Here is a 22,090-nt window from a genome sequence, read left to right as displayed (position 1 = left end):
ATGGATAGTGACCATTCATATGGAATACTGTGTACATCCATGGGAAGAATACGATGACTGTACTTGATCTGCTTACCGATACGTCTACATAGCACGATGAACATAGCAGCAGATTTACGAATGAAAGGGAGTTCGTGATGGGAAACAATTACGCTGGGGCACAAGTGGTAACTGACTAGATTGTAAACAACGTGTGTGATGGATATAGAGAGAAATATGAACTTTGTTATATTTCTTTGTTTATTACTGATTTTGTTTTAGCTTTTTCTTATAAATGAGCATTTAATGTAAATGCTATGTATCTGAAGTGAACTAAAAACTCGTAAATATGTGTTTTTCATGTCCAAGTGTTTATCTATTAAATAGATAGTGCTTAGACCAAAGTACAGGCCAGAGAGCCCATGTATATACTTGAATAAATGTCTTGAACCCATACAATTGAGTTTTCTTTCGAGTCTATATTATGTTTGTGAGTCTTTATTTAGCACCTATCTGTCCTATTTTATGAGTGTTTGGATTTGTATTTGTTTGCTTCTGTAAGTCTATGTTTGTCCCTATCAACACTTCGTCCCTACAAGTACATTTCACCCTATAAATAGTTTTGACCCTATAAATTCCGTGAAGTCACCAATGTTCAATTCCCTTTGACCCAAGGTGACATTATCATGTTGAATTCCCATTAACGCCAATTTTGACATACCCATTTTTAACGTTAAGGTCCAATTGACGCTAAAGTGACCCCATATACACAGGATGATAACGTCCTAAATCATTCATTTCTGTAGCTCCATTGATTTCTAACACACCAGCAAATGTCGTGATATCCATTCCTTCTGTACCATAATAACCGGAAACAGCTATCTTGAAGAAATCAGCAACACTATCTTTGAACTTTGAACTGTCTTTGTTAGCCTAACAAAGATTACATCTGTTTATCTTTACTAGATTATACCAGCGTGTAGCTCCTTTCTCTGTGTGACGAATATTGTGTCCGGTTACAAACCTCAGATGAAGACAATCTGGAAATGCAGCAGTATCATAAATTCCTGCAGCAACGTAATCTGCACTAGCTTTCACAGCACCTGCAAACTCTTTCATAGAACCCCTTTTCACACACAGTAACAATCCGTCACCTTGTCTTTTAACCACTAATATTAAAGTATAGTCAGCATGTAGAGTGGGATCCAACCGTTTATCCAACGTGAATACACTGCTTGACACATTAAATCCTTTAATTTTTACTAGTATCTTAAACCCAAGCAACAGGTTTCAAATACAAGAACCCCGTTGCTTAGCCATGTTGATTCCTTTTAAACAAGGAAGTAGGCTACTTGTTACGTGATTGTTACGTAAATAAAACACACCAGTCTCTTGAAGGAATTGGTTCATAGAAATACAACTGATCAACAATACATCACTCATCGTCGTAATGGTCTTTAAGGCGGAGTTTGATAAGTAGAATCTACTCCAAAATCGTCCTGTATGTGGCCAAAACTAATATGGGATATATCTGAGTCAGAGTTGTTAGGGTTTATCGTCATTGCCCGGTTAGCTTCCATGGAATAAACATGGACTTGATTGGAGTGAAAGTTCCATTACATGATAGGAATGTAACTAGTTATATCAAATGCATACTAATATCATTACAAGATAATATATATACATTTCAGTACCAATCAAGGGGAGAGGAGAAGTCTAAACTAGTGAATAAAGATAATCTTGGCAATAGCTGCATAGGAGAAAGGTAGATCAAGTAAGCAAGAATATTCGATTCGTATTTGTTAGAACTTTCTTTTGGAAACTGTACAGATTTGACAGCTCAATAACATCACTCCAGACAATCACGTGTTCGGCAACGATGTTTCCTTCGCTCAGTCACTTCCGCTATGTCTTTGACCACGATTCCAACCAAAACCCTGTTTTAACATTAGTGTTTCCACATTTGATATTTTAACAAAAGTACTAAACTCCTTTCTTAAAGAACGTCTTCTTCTTCAGCAGCAACGATGATATTCCTTGCTCTTTCCGCTGCTTATACAGCTACACAGGTGATCTCTAGTAAGACCAAAGTACAAGACGGAGCAGGAGTGGTTTAAAGTTTACTGGATTTATATAATCAAAAATTATCACACCCCTATATTCTACTTCTGTTTATGATAATGGTTTGGGATGCTTTACATTTTCTAAAGTCGAAATGCCTACACACTATATAAAGCTATGTGACTTTAGTTTTATGACTATTGCACAGGCTCTACACATTACTTGTCACGAGAAAAGCTTCTATCAAGTTATGTCACTTTTAAAACACGCACGCACATGCAACTTGACCTGGAAATATGTACTTCTTTATTTGTGGATATCCCACAGACCTGTCGCTGCATATACAGCTGATTAAGAACTTTAGGAATATCCCCTCATTTTTATATAGAAATATCAAAGCTTTGATGTGTATTTTCCATGTTCCCTAAAGACACAAACAATTTTCAAAAAGTATTTTTTAATTGAGGTTTCACTGTTGATTCATTTTTTCGGCTTGTTGGTGTTTGGCACATAACTTCTCAAAGGGTGAGGCATTTCTACACATGGCATTGCCTTTGATAAATTCGCTTTTGTTGGTTAGACATCGTTCTTTTTTAATTTTATTTTTAATGCATTTCTTTTTATAGAAGATTTAAGGCTTTCTATTGTTGTAATGGTATTTATGTTGTTTAGTCTGTTGCTAAAAATATATAATTGCAATGGCAGTAGCTGGTAACGGAAAGTAACATTTCCATTGTTCAGAATGTTACCACGTATTCAAAATGAATTGAGTTTATTCATGTATGAACTGTAAGAAGAACTACTTTTCTACGAATACCCACTTCTATAAATAGAGTCACTTGTGCAATATAAGATAAACACTGCCAGTAAAGGCAGACACGAAGTAAGCATCAAAGAAAAAGAACATTTTAAAAATTAAGAAAAGATAATTGAATAAATTTGCCGTCCATTCGTTGAAGGACTGGTATTATGATGACCTTATTACGATCAAGCAGGACAATTCCAAGTATCATAAATGTCTACGTAACAGAAAACACAAACATGTATTACTACGCTCAATTGAGATTTCTGTTTTTTACTGATGCAAACAAAAAACAAAAAACAAAAAAAAAGAAAAAATAAGAAATAAACCAACAACATACGAATAATTGAAATTTCAATTATAAGAGTTTATCGTTGTTTTTTCTGAGTGTATCGTGGTATAAACTGTCAGTTGCTGACTCACACAGCTTACATAACGCATTTCACTTTTGATGTTGGCATACAAAGAAGCGGGTTAGGATTGTGGGGATAGAGCTTTTATCGAAAGAGGTATTCAATAGCCAAAGGAAGAGCCTCATATACATTGGCCATATTGAAAGTCGATGTCCGTTTTCTTATTTACTCCTAGTAGTGAATGGGGATACTAGAGCGACAATGGGAATTAGCATTACAGGACCCCTTGGGAACATATAGCGACAATGGAAATTTAACATGGAGAAAAATCGTGGGAACATATAGCGACAAGGGAAATTAACATGGAGAAAAATCTTGGGACTGTTGAGCGTCAAGGGGATTTCAACATGGAGAAAAATCGTGGGAACATATAGAGACAAAGGAAATTAACATAGGATTTTTTTTTTTTAAAAAATTAAAAAAATAAAAAAGGGGTAGGCAATGGAAAGGCTATCTCTTTTCGAGAAATATGGCTGGCCCTGAAAAGGGCCTTTGGGTTTATGTTAATGTATTCATTAACATAAAGGGCATCGCATTGGTCTTCTTCTTGTCCTTAGGCTGCGTCTTACTGTTGGTCCGTAAACCAGCAATCTTTTCAGGCATCCTTGTCTTTCAACGTAGATCCTACGTATCCACAGGCTGGTGTTTGTGCTGTGGACAACGGTCCACTTGGATCGGACATACATGAGCAAGTCTGTCCGAAACATCACGGAAGACACAAGGGTGGATGACTCAACTGTGGTCCACATCTTGAAGCGACGAGAACAGGTGAATCAATGCAGTGAACTGCGCTTATTTATAGGCAGAGGTAGGATTGAAACGGATTGAGTTCATTCACCAATCCGAACACGCGTTACAAAATTCAGTCAGCCCGCATCCAATCCGAAGAGAGCAGTCTGTGACGTGAGTTGGTCTATATAGAATCACTAGCGCTTGTGTGCAGTCAATCTATGCGACAGTGATTCAACATGACGGAAACTCAGAAAACGATCCATTGGGCTGCACCAACAGGGGAGACTGCCCAAGGGAACCCGGACTTACTTTCAGAAGAGGTGAATTGGAATTTTGTGGATTTTCTCTCCTCGCAAGAATTTGTTCCGGAACCTTCGTTACCTTCTTCATTACCGCAAGTGGAGAATTTTAGACAGAGACAGAAAGAAGAATTGGAGAAATTTATACAACGACAAAAGGAAGCGGAACAAGCTTTTCTCCTACAGCAACAGCAGCAAGAAGAAGAGGTAAGAAAAAAAACAACAGCAACAACAGCAAGAAGAAGTAGCAGCAAAGAAACAAGAGGGTGAAAATCAAACGGTCACGGTACTGTTGGACATTTTAGCGGAGTTAAGAAGTCTGAAACAAATGTATCAGACTTCTTTATTACGACCGAAGAGAATACGACCTTCCCGAGCTAAGCACGTCAACCCTGTGACTAAGCCTACCGTACCACCCTTAGTGATTTCAACCCAGTCATTATCATCATCATCATCAACATTACGCAGTCCAGAAGTAGGCCTTGGCCGTGGCAAAGGCTTAAGGCAGTTAAAGTTGATTGCTTAAACTCACCCATACACCATAAAGAAAAAAGGCCCTTTTCATGGCCACCCACATTTCTCGAAAAGAAATACAATTTCAATTTGCCAATAACTAAAAAAAACCCACCCATTTTACCCTTATAGTACGTTTCTGTCTATGAGTGCGTGAGTGTACGTTCTTATTTTAAAATCAAAACTCAAAGACACTTACCTTATATCATTAATTTATTCTTTTATCCATTTTTTACAACCCAATTCACAATTCACAACACTTTAATAAAAAGTTCATTAACTTCTTCTTTCTCCTTATTTAGTCTCTCTGTTTTTTGAATTTCTTCACCGTCTTTTCCTCATTTTCTTCCCTTCTTCTTTTCTTCTCCTGTTTCTTTGCCTCTTGTAAATAGAATTGTCTTCTTTCTTCCTCTTCTTCCTCTGAAGAATCCCTCTCTTCTTCCGAAGAATCCCTCTCTTCTTCTGAAGAATCCTTCTTTTCTTCTGACTCCTCTTGTTTCTTTTTTGGGCAATCTGGAGACCAATGTCCTTTTTCTTTACAATAATAACAGGTATCTTGACTTTTGTTTTTTTTAGCCCCTGTTTTTTTTTTCTTTTTTGACGGTATGGACACTCTGAAGACCAATGCCCTTTCTTCTGACAGATATAGCAAGTATCTTGACTTTTATCTCGAAAGGAAGGAGAGTAGTCCGTCGGCTGGTCTGAAGAGAATTTTCTAATGACCCCTCGCAAAGCTCTGACGAAACGTTCGATTTGGTTAGTCTCTTTCATCGTTGTGCTCGGCTTGAGAGTGAAATGAATAGTGAAAGACCAAGACACACACCCTTTTATATACGCTGGTCTGCTATGACTATAAATTAGTTTATGGTGTTTACACTTGAGTCATTTGACATTTTGCACTCAAGATGAAACGATCCTATTCATTCGAGAAGAAAGAAGAAAGTAAGAGGCAGAAACGTGATCTTTCGCCTCGTACCAGAGCTGAAATCCTGGCACAAATTCATGCCAGTGATTTTGAAGAGGACATGAGTGAACCAGAATTTGAAACCTCTAAACCAAGTTCACCACCCTTAGTCAACCCTGAAAAATACTATTCCATTCGAGAGACGGAAAAGCGCTCCTCTAGAAAATTTAGAACCACGGCTTACACCTACACGGTGAAGTTTAAAGATTTCAAGGCCGACGTACCCTTGGAGAAAGCAGAAGGGTTCATCACCGAGATGTGGGATTCTTTGCTTACCGCAATCAAGCGACAATGTCAAGCCAAAGAAGACGATCGCTTGACACTATCCATAGATCACGACGGTTTGAAATCCCCTGTTTGGATCGAGTTTAGCAGACCCGCAGAACTAACCCCTTCCAAAGTCATGGACAAGATTCAACACGTACAACAATCTAATGACCAGTTTGACATCACCGATGGTAAAGCCACACTGAAAATGGCCCACGTCTCTCCTCCTCAAGGGACCGGACAACGCAAAAAGATGTTATTGGTGGACGACCTTCGCAACACCAAAAAGAGTCTCGTCCAAATTCACAACCCTCAAGACCAGATGTGTTTAGCCCGTACCATCGTGGTGGGACGAACCTATGCCAACAAGAACGACACGGCAGAATGGAAAAGAGCCTGGAAAACTATTCAACAATCGGACGGAGCCAAACAATGAAACGAAGCAGAACTCCTGTTGCAACAAGCTGGCCTGTCCAAAGATACACCCTGTGGCATTCCTGAGATGCAAAAATTGCAAGATGCCCTAGCTCCACGCTACACCTTGAAAGTGCACCCTCAAGAAATGCGCGGGCCTCTGTTGTTTCGAGGCCAAGATTTTAAGGACGGAAAATACATTCACCTTTATCATCACGATGAACATTTCGATACCATTACCAGTATCACTGGATTCCTGGGATACGGTTATTATTGTGAGAAATGTGACTATGGTTATAATAATCGAGAGCAACACAAACATTGTGGATGGAAATGCCGAGGATGTTTGGCCTCTCCACCCTGTCTGAGCGAAGAACCAGTGCCTTGTTCGACTTGTTAGCGCACGTTTGTCAGCCCTACCTGTTACCAACAACATTTGAAGACGCAAGGTTCACAGAAGAAATGCGCTTGTCAACTGCTGAGATTGTGCCCTGCGTGTAGACAAGGCATACTTACCAATAATGCCAAGGCACACGTATGTCGAGGAAAGAAAAAATGTCACATTTGTCACCACATCGTGGACTTGGAACACCAGTGCTACGTGCAAAAATACCAACCCCCACCAGAGAAAGAGGGCGGTCACAAGAAGAAAGGCAATTTCATCTTTTTCGATTTCGAATGCATGCAAGAGACCGGCATTCACATTCCTAATTTCTGCGTAGCTCATCGAGCGTGCGAGAAGTGCATTCAAGAACCTATCTTCAGTCATTGCCCTCACTGCAGCAAGATTCCTGGAGGGCGTGAAAAAATCTTTCGGGGACCGAACACGTTAGCCGATTTTGCCCAATGGGTTTTAGACCCCGTCGACAAGACGTGGAGCCAAGAGGACATCGAACGTTACGGAGATTGTCATCGTCATGCCACGGTGATGGCTCACAATTTCTCCGGATACGATGGACAGTTTCTTTTGATGTACTATACGGAACAAGGCACCGAGCGTCCTAAAGTGACTTTGAACGGAGCCAAAATCATTTTCATGCAAGTGGGACAAGTACAGTTTAAAGATTCGATGAGCTATTTGGCCATGCCTTTGAGTCGAATGCCTAAAACGTTTGGAATGACAGAAATGGCTAAAGGGTACTTTCCACACTTTTTCAATACGGAAGCCAATCAACACGCCGTTCTACCCCATTTACCCGAGGCTCACTATTACGACCCCGACAACATGCGTACCGAACAACGAGAAGCTTTCTACGCTTGGTACCAGGCTCACGCCTCGGTCCCTTTCGACTTTCAGGAAGAAATGTTAAAGTATTGTCGTTCCGACGTGGACATTTTACGACGTTGCTGTGGAAAATTTCGAGAACTGTTCATGGAACACGGAGGGGTCGATCCTTTGAAAGAAGCTTGCACCATTGCCAAAGCGTGTTCCTTAGTGTATCGACAACGATTCATGCCTGAAAACACCGTGGCTGTCATCAGTCCTCAAACGACCCACTTTGTCAAGCGTCAATACTCGGTCAAAGCCCTACGCTGGTTACATTACTTGTGCGACAAGGAAGACAAGTGGATTCAGCATGCTCGCAACGGAGGGGGCGAAAAGACCATCGGAACGTATTCGGTCGATGGCTGGGACTTAGAAAACCAAAAAATCGTGTACGAGTTTAACGGTTGCTTATTTCACGGATGTCCCGTCTGTTACCCTGACCGTGGCACTAAAAATCAGTTTTTACAACGAACCATGGAAGATTTGTACCAGGACACTTGTCAGCGACGCCTAAAGTTAGAACAGCAAGGATACCAAGTTGTGGAAATGTGGGAACACGAGTACGATCACCGTTTGAAAACCGATCCCGAGTTTAAACGCCTCGTGGAAAGTTACCAGTTCATGGACCCGCTGAACCCGAGGGATAGTTTGTACGGAGGAAGGACCAGTGCCACCTGTTTGCTGTACCAAGCCGACGAAGAGAAAGGAGAAGAAATCAAATACTTGGACGTGTGTTCGCTGTATCCCTACGTGTGCAAAGATTGTCGCTTTCCTGTAGGGCACCCGCAATTGTTCACGGAACACATCGACCTGAAAAACATTCGACAATACGAAGGCTTGATCAAGTGCAAAGTTTTGCCTCCCACGAACCTATACCATCCCGTCTTACCTCACCATTGTCAAGGCAAACTGATGTTTCCCTTGTGCCGTACTTGTGCCGAAACGTGCAACCAGGACCAACCTTGCCATCACAGCCAGGAAGAACGTGCCTTGACGGGAACCTGGGTCAGCGTGGAATTGTTCAAAGCTCTGGACATGGGATACCAACTGTTAGAAGTGTACGAAATTTGCCACTTTCCCAAGACACAACAATACCACAAAGGTGACCCTACTCAGAAAGGCATTTCGCAGACTACGTGGATGCCTTTTTGAAACTGAAACAAGAAGCCAGCGGCTATCCTTCCTGGTGTCACACTCCCGAAGACCAAATACAATTCAAAGAGAAATACTACGAACAAGAAGGCATCACTTTAGACCACATCGAGAAAAACGAAGGCAGGCGATCGTTTGCCAAAGTGATGTTAAATTGCTTGTGGGGTAAAATGGCACAACGACCGTGTTTACCCAAGACGGAATATTTGACAGAACCTTCCCGCTACTTCCAGATGATTCACGACAAAACCAAATACATGAAACACGTGGACGTCGTTCGAGAGGATTTGATCTTGGTCAATTACGAAGAAGATCTGGACTTTGTACAAGACGACCCTTTTGGAAATGTCATCATTGCGGCTTACGTGACAGCCCATGCTCGCTTAAAATTGTACGAAGCTTTAGAACTGTTAGGGGAACGTGTCCTGTACTTTGACACGGACAGTTGCATTTACATCCATCACCCGATTCAACATCACCCTAACATCGAAGGAGACCGTTTAGGAGCCTGGACAAACGAGCATCCCGACGACAAGATTCTAAGTTTCGTCAGTGGCGGTCCCAAAAATTACGGCTACGAATACCGTGACAAACAAGGAGAAGTGCACACGACGTGCAAAGTGAAAGGACTGACTCTGAATTATCGTACCAGTCGAGTGGTCAACTTTGGGGTATTGAAAGAAGCCTTGCAATCGGGAGAGGATGGAAACTTTAAAGTGACCACCTATCAACCGAACAAGATTGTACGTTTACCCACTCATCACATTGTCAGTCGACCCTTGGAAAAAGTCTATCAAATTGTATACCAAAAGCGAGTGCGACTTCCCAATCATTTCACCTTACCGTATGGACACGTTGGTATAAAACATTGGTTGTAAGAGGATAGTCACCAGAAAGATGACTTCGTCACAGCAAGAATCGAGTGAGAAACCCGATGAGAACTCCAAGTTCAAACCCTACCATTTTTCAGTCTTCTTACCTGACTATTGTGATTGTGCCCGTCGATTGGACACGTTTCAGAAGTGGCCTACGGATAGGGAAGGATTACCTTCTTCGCATGTTTTAGCTAGAACAGGATTTGTCTACTTGGGACCTGAGTCAGGATTGGGATACGAGGTACAGTGTTTCGCTTGCGGACTGAAGTTACGAATGGATCTATGTATCTATAAAGATTCAGCTATTCTGGAGCATACTCGATGGTCTCCGCATTGCCCTTACCTTTCTATGGCCTTTCCACCCATCACACTACGGTACAATGTTGACGGTACCTTAGAGACGGTACCTTCCAGAACAGGACATAAAAAAACGTAAAAAAGGAAAGATGTACAAGCTGGAGACTGCATTGTGACTAGTATAAAAAGGGGCTATGGTCAAGATCGATAGTTTATTGTGACTACCAAGACTGAGCGAACAAGATGAATACTTTGAAAGAGACATCGTTCCAGTTTGGGGATTGTAAAAAAGTTGTGTCTTCCTCTAGTGTGACTAATATTGGATGGATAAGACCCAGGCATTGCGACGGAAAATGTCCGGAAGGAAATTGCGATTGTCCATGTGGTTACCATTGTAATTGCGTAACGGAGTTTGCAGACGAGTGCGATTGTGAGCCTTGCGATGGATACGATGCTGTACCTTGTGACCTGAGCGATGCCGTAAAGCATCATGGGAACTTTAGTGCCCCTACCCCTATCATGGAAAGTGATGCTGTGCGTGTCAAACCTGTGGGATGCGAAAGCGATGCTGCTCGTCCTCTTGGACATTTTACTGGGTTTCGTTTTAAAGGGGAATGTTCACCTTCACGTCTACCCCCCTACGGATGTCATCCAGCCCTGAGCAAACTCCTACCCATGTCACTCAACTCTCATCGAAACGAACCTGTGAAAGACGAATATTCGTTTCCTGTGCGTTTGTCGGAATACTGCGACTTTGAAAATCGTCTTCAATCGTTCAAAGGAAAATGGCCAAAGTATCTGGGAGGACCGACCCCTGAAGAATTAGCCAGAGCCGGATTTTTCTACTTGGGCGAAGGAGATAAAGTCAAGTGCTTCAGTTGCGGTGTGTCACTTCACCACTGGGAACCGCAAGATTCGGCCTACGTTGAACATGCTCGATGGTCACCGAATTGTCATTACTTACCTTTAGTGGGACTGAGACATTGAAGTAACTTCTTACCATAATAATCTGTTCATGGATACTTTACAAGAGAACATTCGTGCTTTGCCTGTGGAGTTGAGAGAACGCATTTATCGAGAGCTGGTCAAAATACAAGTGAAACGTAAAGAACAATTGCATCCGTTACGTCACCGGTGTTTGAACCACTGGTACCTGAAGGCTATACAAGGATTGATTCAATTGAAAGTGTTTCATCGGACAGACATTGATGAACGATCGTCTAGTTTTAAAAAGGATTGGTTTGGTATGGACGATTCTACCTACATCATTGTAAACGTACTGCATCGAATTCCAGAGGAAGAGTTAACGAATTACCAACATCTTGAACACAATGTCAACTTGGTGAAAGAGGAAACTTCTGAACGAATTGTAATGTGTAGATTAGTGACTCAACGATTTAAATTCGACACTGAAGTAAAACCATGTTTGTGCAAACAGTACATTTCTTGTGTCAGACCAAAGAGGATTTAGTATGACCTATTTATGGATACTTTGCTAGAGAACATTCGTGCTTTGCCTGTGGAGTCGAGAGAACGCATTTACCGAGAAATGATCAAAATACAAGTGAAACGCAAACTCAAAGTGATTCGTCCGGTTTTAAATTATGCTCTGTTCCAAAGTACAAGAAGACTGATTACACTGGACAACAAATTTTTACAAAAGTCATGTTACTGAAATAAAATTAGTCAATTCTTATCAATTTTTATGTGCTGAACACGAATATGACAGTCAAATTGCAAAATTGGCTCTAGTTTTTTTGTAATCTGCAAGAAATTAATGTTTACATAACGAAATGCATTCCAATAGTAAAAGGTCAACTGTAATAGCCTACCTATAAAAAATCAAGTCATTGACTACATCTTAGATTTCTTCACCTGTCTCTTGTACAGCTGTTCGGGAGCATCTCTGAGGAGTGTCCAGCAGTAGTCAGCCAGCATTGTAGTGGACCATTTTCCCTGGTATCTTTGTTCCATTGTTGCGATATCTTGATGAAAACGTTCGCCGTGTTCATCACTAACAATACCACAGTTGCTAGGAAAGAAATCCAAATGGGAATGAAGGAAGTGAATCTTTAGAGACATATTGCAGCCAAGTTTCTTATACTTCATCAACATGTCTTCTACTAGTTCCTTATAGTTTTCTGCCCTAACATTTCCGAGGAAGTTTGTAGAAACTAGGCAAAAAGCATTCCATGCTTGTTTCGCGTCACCTTCCAGCAAGTTGTTGAACCGGTCATCTTTGAAAAGCTCTCGAATCTGAGGACCCACAAAAACTCCCTCTTTAATCTTTGCTTCGCTGAGTCGAGGGAATTTTTCATGCAGGTATCGGAATGCTGGCAAAGTCCGGTCAATGGCTTTCACGAAGTTCTTCATCAAACCTAGTTTGATGTGAAGGGGTGGTAGCAAGATTTTCTGAGCCTCAACCAGAGCTGGGTGTTGGATATTCTTCTCTCCAATGGCTACATTCTGCCTGTGAGTCCATTCCTTCCTCATGTAGTGCATTTCCCTTGCTCGGCTATCCCACTCGCATAAGAAACACATGTATTTTGTATATCCTTGCTGCAGTCCCATTAAAAGGGCAACTACCTTCAAATCACCACAGAGGTGCCAGCTGTACTTGTTATACTCAATGGAATTCAGTAGCTGCCTTAAGTTATCGTATGTCTCTTTCATGTGGACAGCATACGCTACTGGAATAGATGGAAGAATGTTTCCATTGTGCAAAAGCACAGCCTTGAGACTCAGTTTCGAAGAGTCCACAAATAGTCTCCATTCTTGTGGGTCATGAGTGATTTTTAAAGCATTCATGAGGCCCTCAATATCGGAACAGAATATCAGATTACTTTCCTTTCTGAAGAAAGGCTCCAATTGCTGGTGGCGCTTTCGATATGCAATAATTGTGACATCTTCTTCTAGAAGATTCCTTTGTTGGAGTCTTGATCCTAGCAATTCTGCCTTGTTCTTTGATAAGTCCAAATCACGAATCAGGTCATTTAGTTCTTCCTGTGTTATTCTGTGTGGGGTTGATGATGCACCACAGTGAAAATCTGGATCACTGCATGCTGATGGACCAGGAGAAGAACAGGTCGACTCACCTTTGTCTTCGTCAGATGAATCAAGAGAATATTCTGCTGGAGGTTCTGGAATAGGAAGTCCCTCACCATGTGGAACTGGTCTCAATGCAGACGGAATGTTTGGGTAGACTATTCTCGACTTCTTTCGCTTCGTTATTCCGCCGGAAAGAGGAGGAACCAAGCAGAAGTAACAGTCATTTAGGTGGTTGCTTGGCTCTCTCCACACCATTGGGACTGCAAACGGCATTGATGACCTTTTGCAATTCAACCACTGTGAAAGCTGTGTTGTACATGTAGCACAGCATATATGCGGAGCCCAAGGCTTGTCTTGGTCACCAACCTTGCATCCGAAGTAAAGATGATATGCCTTCTTCACTTGAGAATTGATACTTTTCTTCTGGTTGGCAAATGTCACTTCCCCACAAATATAGCAAAAATTGTCCGCGGTATTAACACACTTTCGAGGCATTACTGTTCTTTATTGTACGTAAATGGATAAAATAATAAGTTTTATGTAACAGTAGCTTGAACTGTCTCGCACAACGTCTAAAATATTTTAAATGCTGAACCTATCTGATTGGGCTTTATATAGTACACTGCTTACGTCAGCTTCAGCAGCCGCCTGGCATTAGTATAATAGGCCTACACATGTATAGTACACTGCTGACGTCAACTTACTTCAGCAGCCGCATGGCATTAGTATTGCATTGCATCAGAAAATGATGCAATCAACTGTGGATGATGTGAGCATGATGGTATTATGCAATGTTACATCATTATTCCGGATGTTGCTGCAGTCCTACTGGAGAAATTTACACAGTGAAACATAGAAAATGAGGTATATGAATATCTTCAAAACGAGAGCCAATACAAATTTTTCACGGTTATATTCGTGTTCGGCACACCAAAATACTACAGATTAGGGCCTTTTCAAGTCAGTAATGATTTCACTGTTGACCAGTGTAGTCAGTACTTAGTACTTAACTGAGAAATGGCAAAGTACCCGTTAAAAATGATTCATATTTAAGAATTACAAATGTTTACTGGTTTCATGCAGTTAGTGTTTTGTATTGTGTACCAGTTAGACTCAATAATTTATAAATAGTGTCTATCTATCATTCTGGACAAGTAAGTTGGCTAATTAAGTACATGTTGAAACAAATCATATTTAAATTCTGACTGGCTGAAAATTTACCTGTCAGTAAAAGGGAAATAAATGTATATTTCGATACAGAGTTACACATAGCAAATAAGAGGAATAAAAGTCAAAGTACCGTAGTGCTCTAATCGAAATATACCCAGAGGACATTGGCAAAAATAAATATAAACAAGAAATAAATGCATTGTGAACTATCCTGAATGTTAGCAGAGATAGGTTTGCAAACCTTTTTGTTTGGCAAGATTTAATGAACAAACAGGTGTCATTACCATTGATATCGATGCTGATGATGTTTCGCTCGCTATGGTGCGTCATGCCAACTTAGAAACAGTAATAAGAATGTTTATTTCTTGGATAATGTAATTTCTAATATGGACATTGTCACATCTTTGATACCAACAATTTAAATGTAAATGGATTGAACCATAAGGTTATTGTTTCTGAAATTAGCAATCACCAGGAAGCAACCAAGTTATTGAACAACGACGATTTCTTGTTTATCAAGATCCAAATCTTACACAGAGATATGTAAAGTAGGCGATAACGATAATTTTCGACATCAGTAATATTATGGTCGCCAATGTAAAGTCGGTTAGGTAGTTTATGTTCAGTAAAATAATTAGTATTACGTCAATTAGAGTTTTTGTTGATTTGCCGAAAGTAACGACAGGAACACATTTCGTGACGAAAAATTAATATAAGCATTGTTTCCGTCTCTGCTAATTAAAACAAAAGACAACGAACACCGAAAGATTTATTATCTAAACTATTATTTAAGATTTCATTCCTTAAAGCTATAAAACCTTCCAGTAATCAAATATCTACACTATGGAGTGCGTTTCCATTTATAATAATTTTGAAATCTATCTGATGCGCATATCCTAATTTTAGATTTATCCTCTTCATCATTGAAACACAAAGTGAAGGTAATTGAGTTAGCAATGGACAAGAGGCAACTTAGACTCATTAACTGTTACAGTTCGTAAGTTTTATATTGTATCTGTTGAAACTATGGGTGAAATTTCACGCTGGGTTTTATCATAATCACAACTATACACGCTGTAAAACGACAAAATGCCATGATCTGTCCCAGCATATAAACCAGGCACAGATGTTACAGAGCGGCTGGATAGACTGCTGGCAGGTTTGGCAGACAATAGAGGCAGTAGTTCGGCAGCACAATTGTGTCGTACTTGCTGAGGTCAGCTGGCACTGTCATCGGCTGCCTGGCAGAACACCACCTGATCTTTGTAATTTAGGTAGCCGTTCGCTGCTTTATATTTAAGCGAGAAAGTTAGATCTATAACAGAAAGTTGTTCAGGGCGCGAAAATGATCCGATTGTCACCTGCGAACCTTATTCTTATCACTCAGATTAGTATACTTAATATTTGACAGATTTATCACTGAGCTCGGTGTATATTGTTTAGATTCAACTCAAGACTTTCAAAGTGTTTTTATGGATTTTACACACGATAACGCTAGTATTAGAGATCCTGCCTCCTGCTTCAACTTAACGGTAATGCCACATGGGCATGGTTTTCAATCTGCGTAAGTGGGATCTTCGTGGCACATAATAACAGTATTGCCGTTCCAGATAACTCCTTATACTGAGTCCTTACAAACAGTTTTGCAACAGCATTTATCTGTGTAACTTTTAAACAAGTTAAATCGACACAGCCTTAATGAAAAATCAGAATACCCGATTTGTGGACGAATTTCTTTATATTTCGTTGTGCGCTTTATATCGGATATGTAGTGTAATGCTAAATATAGAAGTAAGGGAAAACAATAAAGAAGTGAGTGAACGCATATTACTCAGACGGGATGGGATCATGGCGAGTGCAAAAAGGTAAAGGAACGCCGTTCCCACTGCAATACATTCATAGATTATATATCAGCATATTCGCTTTTTACATTAATGTTACACTTTGAGCATTTGTATTTAATACTACTACTAATACTACTACTACTTATAATAATAATAATGACGCATTTGTTTCAGTAGCTTCGAGCAATGAGTACAAAGAATAACCTCTTTTGTTGCCATCATTTATTGACATAAGTGCAATCCGAATAATATAAACACTGCAGTCCGCGAACAATTTCTGTTTAAAAAGTAATATATGAATTAGTGTACACAAAATAAACATTACAGATTTGGCACACATAACTGTTTGTACACAAACATGCATGATTGCATGGTTTTCCTTTCACTAAGAGAGAGAGAGAGAGAGAACAGACATTTGATATAATATGTATCGATACAACTATGTATCGATGTTTACCACAGTCTCTTTTAGATGTTGCCTGCACTGAATTAAATGCAGACATCTGTGACATATGCAATGCGCTAATGGTTCCTTTTGGACATCTTGAGGTAGAAAGTTCCAAATGAATGGACTAAAACATGTCCAATTAGTTTTTCATTGAACTCTCTTTTGAACTTTGGAAGAAGAAACCGATTAGGACATTTACAATGTAATATGACTAGAATCTATATTAACATTATTTATCACTTTACAATGCATAACTTTTATACAGATGGGTACAGAAACTTTAGAAACTTTGCCAAAAGTCTTGCTTTTCTAAAACACGTTATTTCATTGAGAGTCGTTATTGTCACCGTTCATAAATTCGTAGATATTTTCAACATTACTGTCAGGAATAATTATGGCAGTTTAAGCCTGAATGTAGTTTTAGATGCAGTTCCACATATGTATGTCATAGTAGATTAGACCAGGTTTACTATGACTTTTATAATGGCCAAATGTTACGATTTGCATCGGAGTACAATGTTTATAGTAATATCACTGACCATACTATAATGTTATCAAACAAAATTAGGAACTGTGCCTTTCACCATTACCACATTTATTGGATGGCTTGCATGCAAGTTAGGAAATATACTAAGTGATTTTGGATCACAAATTCATGCATCGCACCAGTGAAATTCATACATAAGGAAATAATAATAATAATAACATTTGCTTTGTATGACCGCCAGAGACTGCATTGTTTATGGTGTATGTGTTCAATAAATGTAGATTTTTAGATGAAATGGTTCAAATGACATAATAATTGTGAATCAAACTTTTCACAAGTAAACACATCTAATGTTGTCTTTGGTGTTTTATTTGATATACCTTTCTAAAATATCAGATATTTTTCATCCATACGATAGCACTATAGAACCCTTCTGCACATAAATCTAATTATATAATCCCATGTCTAATTTGACCAAAGATGAATTAAACTATTATCAACTATTTTAGGCAAGCCTTCTCAAATTAGCAAGATGCGTGCTCCATAAATTTGAATTAACCTTTCGTCAGTAATAAGGCCCAATTTGTATATATAGGCTACATAATAAAGCTGGATATACACACAAACTGTACACAAAGAGCCATAAATATTGAGCAATATATACATACAAAGAGATAGAGCGAGAAAGACGTCATATTTGAATATGTATGGCCTTAGTCACGACACATTCCGTATAAAAATTACATACATCCAAATGCAATATATTTGTCTCCTGGAAAGGCTCGGCTTGCTAATATACTTTACAAGAAACCCTCATAACAACATGCGTCATTCTACGCCCTTCGTCTTGGAAATGTGTGTGTTATCATCCAGCTCCTTTCTTACTGCAATATAACGAATTATGCATATATTTACAAATCTGGAAGTGATCCAAATGGTACATTTTTTCCTGTAATTGGTAAAACAATTGAAATGAGAAAGCTAAGCAATATTGTGATATAATTGGATTCATCCATCAGTTTTCCATTCTGAGATATCCACGAATCATGTCATGACCATTTTATATAAAGCAAGCAATTGACTGTTAAATGAACCATTTTATATAAAGCAAGCAATTGACTGTTAAATGAACCATTTTATATAAAGCAAGCAATTGACTGTTAAATGAACCATTTTATATAAAGCAAGCAATTGACTGTTAAATGAACCATTTTATATAAAGCAAGCAATTGACTGTTAAATGAACCATTTTATTATTAATGTCCACTCCTTACAAACTTAATTAAGTTTTGATATTAAAATAAATTTAACTTTAGCTGGGACTTTTCGTTATGAAATCATAGTTTAACATTAACGCGATTTCTTTTGAGCAACGTATACTGAAGAGCCACTGTTATCATTTGCAAATTTCTAAAAGAAAGAAACAGTTTAGGACATTATACGTTTTGTTGATTGCTTTTAAGGTTCAAGGTTGCAAAGGTGGTGTTTTGTGGTTAACAATTAGAAGGCATTTTTTTCTTATTTACACAATTCATGGCAGACTAAAGTCTAAAATTGTCTCTGAAGCCAGTTTTTGTTTATACTACTCAGCTACTAGTTTTGCGTAATTGTTATATCACTAGATATGCACTGTCCATTTTCTAAATGTATTCCTTAAGCTAGTACATTTGTGAGAGAAATTGTTGACTTGGCACACTGTATTTAAAATGTTAGAGGGATGTGTCGCAAAACAGCGTTTTAGTCAAATACATGTAGTGATCGTTGATATTAAGGACATCAAATTTAAAAACAAATGACGAAATTATAAACGGCACTACCATCGGAACGAATTGCATTCTTTAAATGGCTGTATTCATGTTCTCGAATGTTATCATCTGCAGTCAATGTCTCGTACAAAGGACTCCCTGCTGACCTGCAATAATAATATGAAAGTAAAACCATCACACCATGACCAGTCAATATTTTGAAATTAGAAGTTTGTGAAACGGGAAAATAAAACACAATAACAACAAAGCTTTGATTACCTTTTAAAGTAATAAACTAAACACTTGGTAGTAATGGAACCACTAGCATATTACGTACTGGATTAGACACAACTAAACTGTATGGCTTTGAACCTCATATCTCAAAATGGCAGAGTAAATACTTTTCCTTACTGCAGTATGAATACATGAAAGCGTAATATTTGCAATAGTTTTGACTCAAGTACTGCAAACTGTAATGACTGCATTCATCCTGAGTTGATAAATATAATAGTGTTGGTCTGCAAGCAAGCACACCACAAATAGTCTAAAGGAAATAGAAAAAGCGAGCATTGTTAAAACCCCAAATGTCGTTTCTGTGCGGTGTTAAATGTTCCTATTCTATGTCTATATATGCATGTAGATTGAAGTGTATATGAATTTAATATTATTTATAATGCAATTATCTCATGAGTTAATATATTAGTTGTCCTGTGTTCAAATGCATTTTTCAGATTAAGGTCAGTTAAGAAAGACGAAACCAGCGCTACGCACAACAGACAAAGATGACATCGAAGCATATGAAGCAAATATGAATTTAAAATAGGGAAGGTACTTTTTTAATCCAAAATAACATTGCTAAGACATGCTTTAACTAAGATAATATAATCGTTGGATTTACGACATCAAAATGAACTATTTAGCTTAGGCTATGTATCATAATACGTGTTTGCTTTCCGAGGTGCATTGGCAAAATAAAGATTCGTATGTAATTAAGGACGAATTATATGCTCTGGTGTGTAGTACCTATATTGCAAGTACTTTAAAATCAATTGAATAATCAAGGCTGATTAATTATTTCTATTCTTTTTGTATTACTGTCTATGGATGCTCTCTTTTCGTGTCGTACTGAACAGCATAAATACGAATTCCGTTGCATTGCCTGTCCTTGTTATCAAACACTACGGCAGTAATGTATACTCTTTCTAAAATATTTGAGTAATGCATTATGCTTTGTACAGTCACAAGCATTCCACGTGGTTATTAGAAATATCTAAAAGCTACTTAGGTTAGAAAAATTGCTTTACTATATACGTTAGCTAAATTTCTACAATCATCAGTCTAACACTACGAATTTGTCCCTTGCTATACATATATAAACTAGTTACTCTAATCAATTAGATTATATTCAATTTCTTTATTTTTGTGAAGCATGGATTCCATTCTAACATCGGAATGTGTGCTATAAAGGAGGTAAACCTGGCATTCGTTCTCGAGATAACTAAAGCTATGTGACCTTAAGTAATGCTAACTTACACTTTAAGTTTCTGATTGGCTGCCATACTAGCACTGATTATTACTGCTCTACTGTTGTAATACTTGTTCATAAAACACATATGTCCCATTTCTTTAAAGCAAGGCGGAACATTCAAAGATACGTAAATTTATGAAGCTTCATATATCTCCAAACTTTCGCAACTGTAGTAACATGGTGGAAGTTTCAGTTTCTTTTCATCTCTCTCTCTCTCTCTCTCTCTCTCTCTCTCTCTATATATATATATATATATATATATATATATATATATATATATATATATATATATATATATATATATATATATATATCCGGTTCTGCCTCCATCTTGATATGTCGGTTATTACTATCATCCTTCAAATGTTGTGCTTTCTACAAGATCATCATTTAACCTAACTGGCAAAGCATTCCATTGAAGGTGAAAATAATTACTGAGCAACACTTTATCAAGGGCATGTCCATTTGCATTCAGGTAAAAGATAATGAACTGACTTAAATAAATGAATCATCAGCTTTACTAATTCTTTAATGAGGACACTGAACGGTTCCAAAATTATGATCTTCAATGGCGATTCGTATAAGCAAAACGAAGTTTTATGCTTCCATAAGAGCAGAGTTTAATATGTATCTTTCTCAATGGCTTGTTAGTTTTTCACGCTTCGATCGCACTGTCTGTAAATAAATGCCGTGCTGTTCATTACCCAAACAATTGAAACATTTTATTTCAGGTCCTTTCTAATATGGTTCGCTTTTGTTTCGCAATTTTGCAGCTTTGAAAACAAAAGCAATTTTACCGTTCTCCCCAAATGAAAAACTAAAATGACTACAATACTACCTAATCAAATAGCAGATTTAATATCAACTATATCTATCTATCTATCTATCTATCTATCTATCTATATATATATATATATATATATATATATATATATATATATATATATATATATATATATATATATATATATATATATATATATTTATATCATGTATTTTGACGTAGTATGCTTATTGCACTATGTTATTATGAAGAAAAAATGTATTTCAAAACATTTGTGAATAATATCTAATTTGTTTTGTATGATATGCAATTTATATTTAGGGGAAATACATAACATAACACAACATGAGATCAATGCAAATTAATCTTGCATGAGAAAGTTGATGACATTTTAATTGATACATGGTTTTGTATCGTTTTCCTTTAGGTATTTCAAGTACGCGAAAGAATAAAATCAATTAACTAATAACTTCTTATTGTTCTCCATGTATTAGCCTCTTACTCATCATCATAACTCTTATATATTTCACTAGATAAACTCGTTAAACCCATTCAGTTCTGTCACTGCTGTACCTTTACATCTTACGTATTTGACACTGAATATATTTTGCAAATGGCTTTAACATAATTGAGACGGTAGAGAAAGAGCGAGATATACAGAATATTGACTTTGTATATAAAAAGCATTGTTGGAGGGTTATACTGGATGAAGAGTACATTATGTTCTCGCTTGTTATTTAAATTCTATACACTCTGAAGAACACTAATAATTATACATCAGCCAAATCAGTAAAGCAGCCTACGGGTTGATGGGAATATGTTTAATTTCATTTGATCATAATCCTATTGGCTTTGCTCGAACCTTTAATAAGTTAACGTTGAAACCTAATATTTCCTTGTGATTTTGTATTTGTTCTTTACTAAAAGATAGAAAAGAAAGTAGTGCCTACCTGGTCTGGTTCTTTTCATCTATTTCACCTTCAATAACTGGAAGAAACAGA

The 22,090-nt window shown here is 38.0% G+C and overlaps 2 protein-coding genes across 4 annotated transcripts in view; both read right to left on the bottom strand.

Annotated features, from left to right (window-relative positions):
* Positions 1 to 11,885, bottom strand: part of LOC149772614 (uncharacterized) — a 419,962-nt gene extending 408,077 nt beyond the window's left edge. Inside the window, exon 1 of the mRNA XM_089947575.1 lies at positions 11,868 to 11,885. The gene's annotated coding sequence lies outside the window, so the exon portion shown is untranslated. The remainder of the gene's footprint in view (positions 1 to 11,867) is intronic.
* Positions 11,886 to 16,306: 4,421 nt separating this feature from the next.
* LOC149772612 (uncharacterized) overlaps positions 16,307 to 22,090 on the bottom strand; it is a 143,257-nt gene continuing 137,473 nt past the window's right edge. For all 3 annotated transcript variants that reach the window (XM_089947546.1, XM_089947549.1, XM_089947547.1), the window contains exons 16-18: positions 22,040 to 22,076; positions 18,850 to 18,944; positions 16,307 to 17,916 (exon numbers count right to left, since the gene is read on the bottom strand). In XM_089947546.1, the coding sequence (XP_089803672.1) occupies positions 17,861 to 17,916; positions 18,850 to 18,944; positions 22,040 to 22,076 (188 nt within the window). In that variant the 3' untranslated portion in view covers positions 16,307 to 17,860. The remainder of the gene's footprint in view (positions 17,917 to 18,849; positions 18,945 to 22,039; positions 22,077 to 22,090) is intronic.

The sequence above is a fragment of the Sinohyriopsis cumingii genome, unplaced genomic scaffold (assembly GCF_028554795.1).
Source record: "Sinohyriopsis cumingii isolate HCF-2022 unplaced genomic scaffold, ASM2855479v2 utg001339l, whole genome shotgun sequence".
Lineage (NCBI taxonomy): Eukaryota > Metazoa > Mollusca > Bivalvia > Unionida > Unionidae > Sinohyriopsis > Sinohyriopsis cumingii.
The sequence above is the reverse complement of the archived record's forward strand: the minus strand, read 5'-3'. Positions and strand labels throughout refer to the sequence as shown.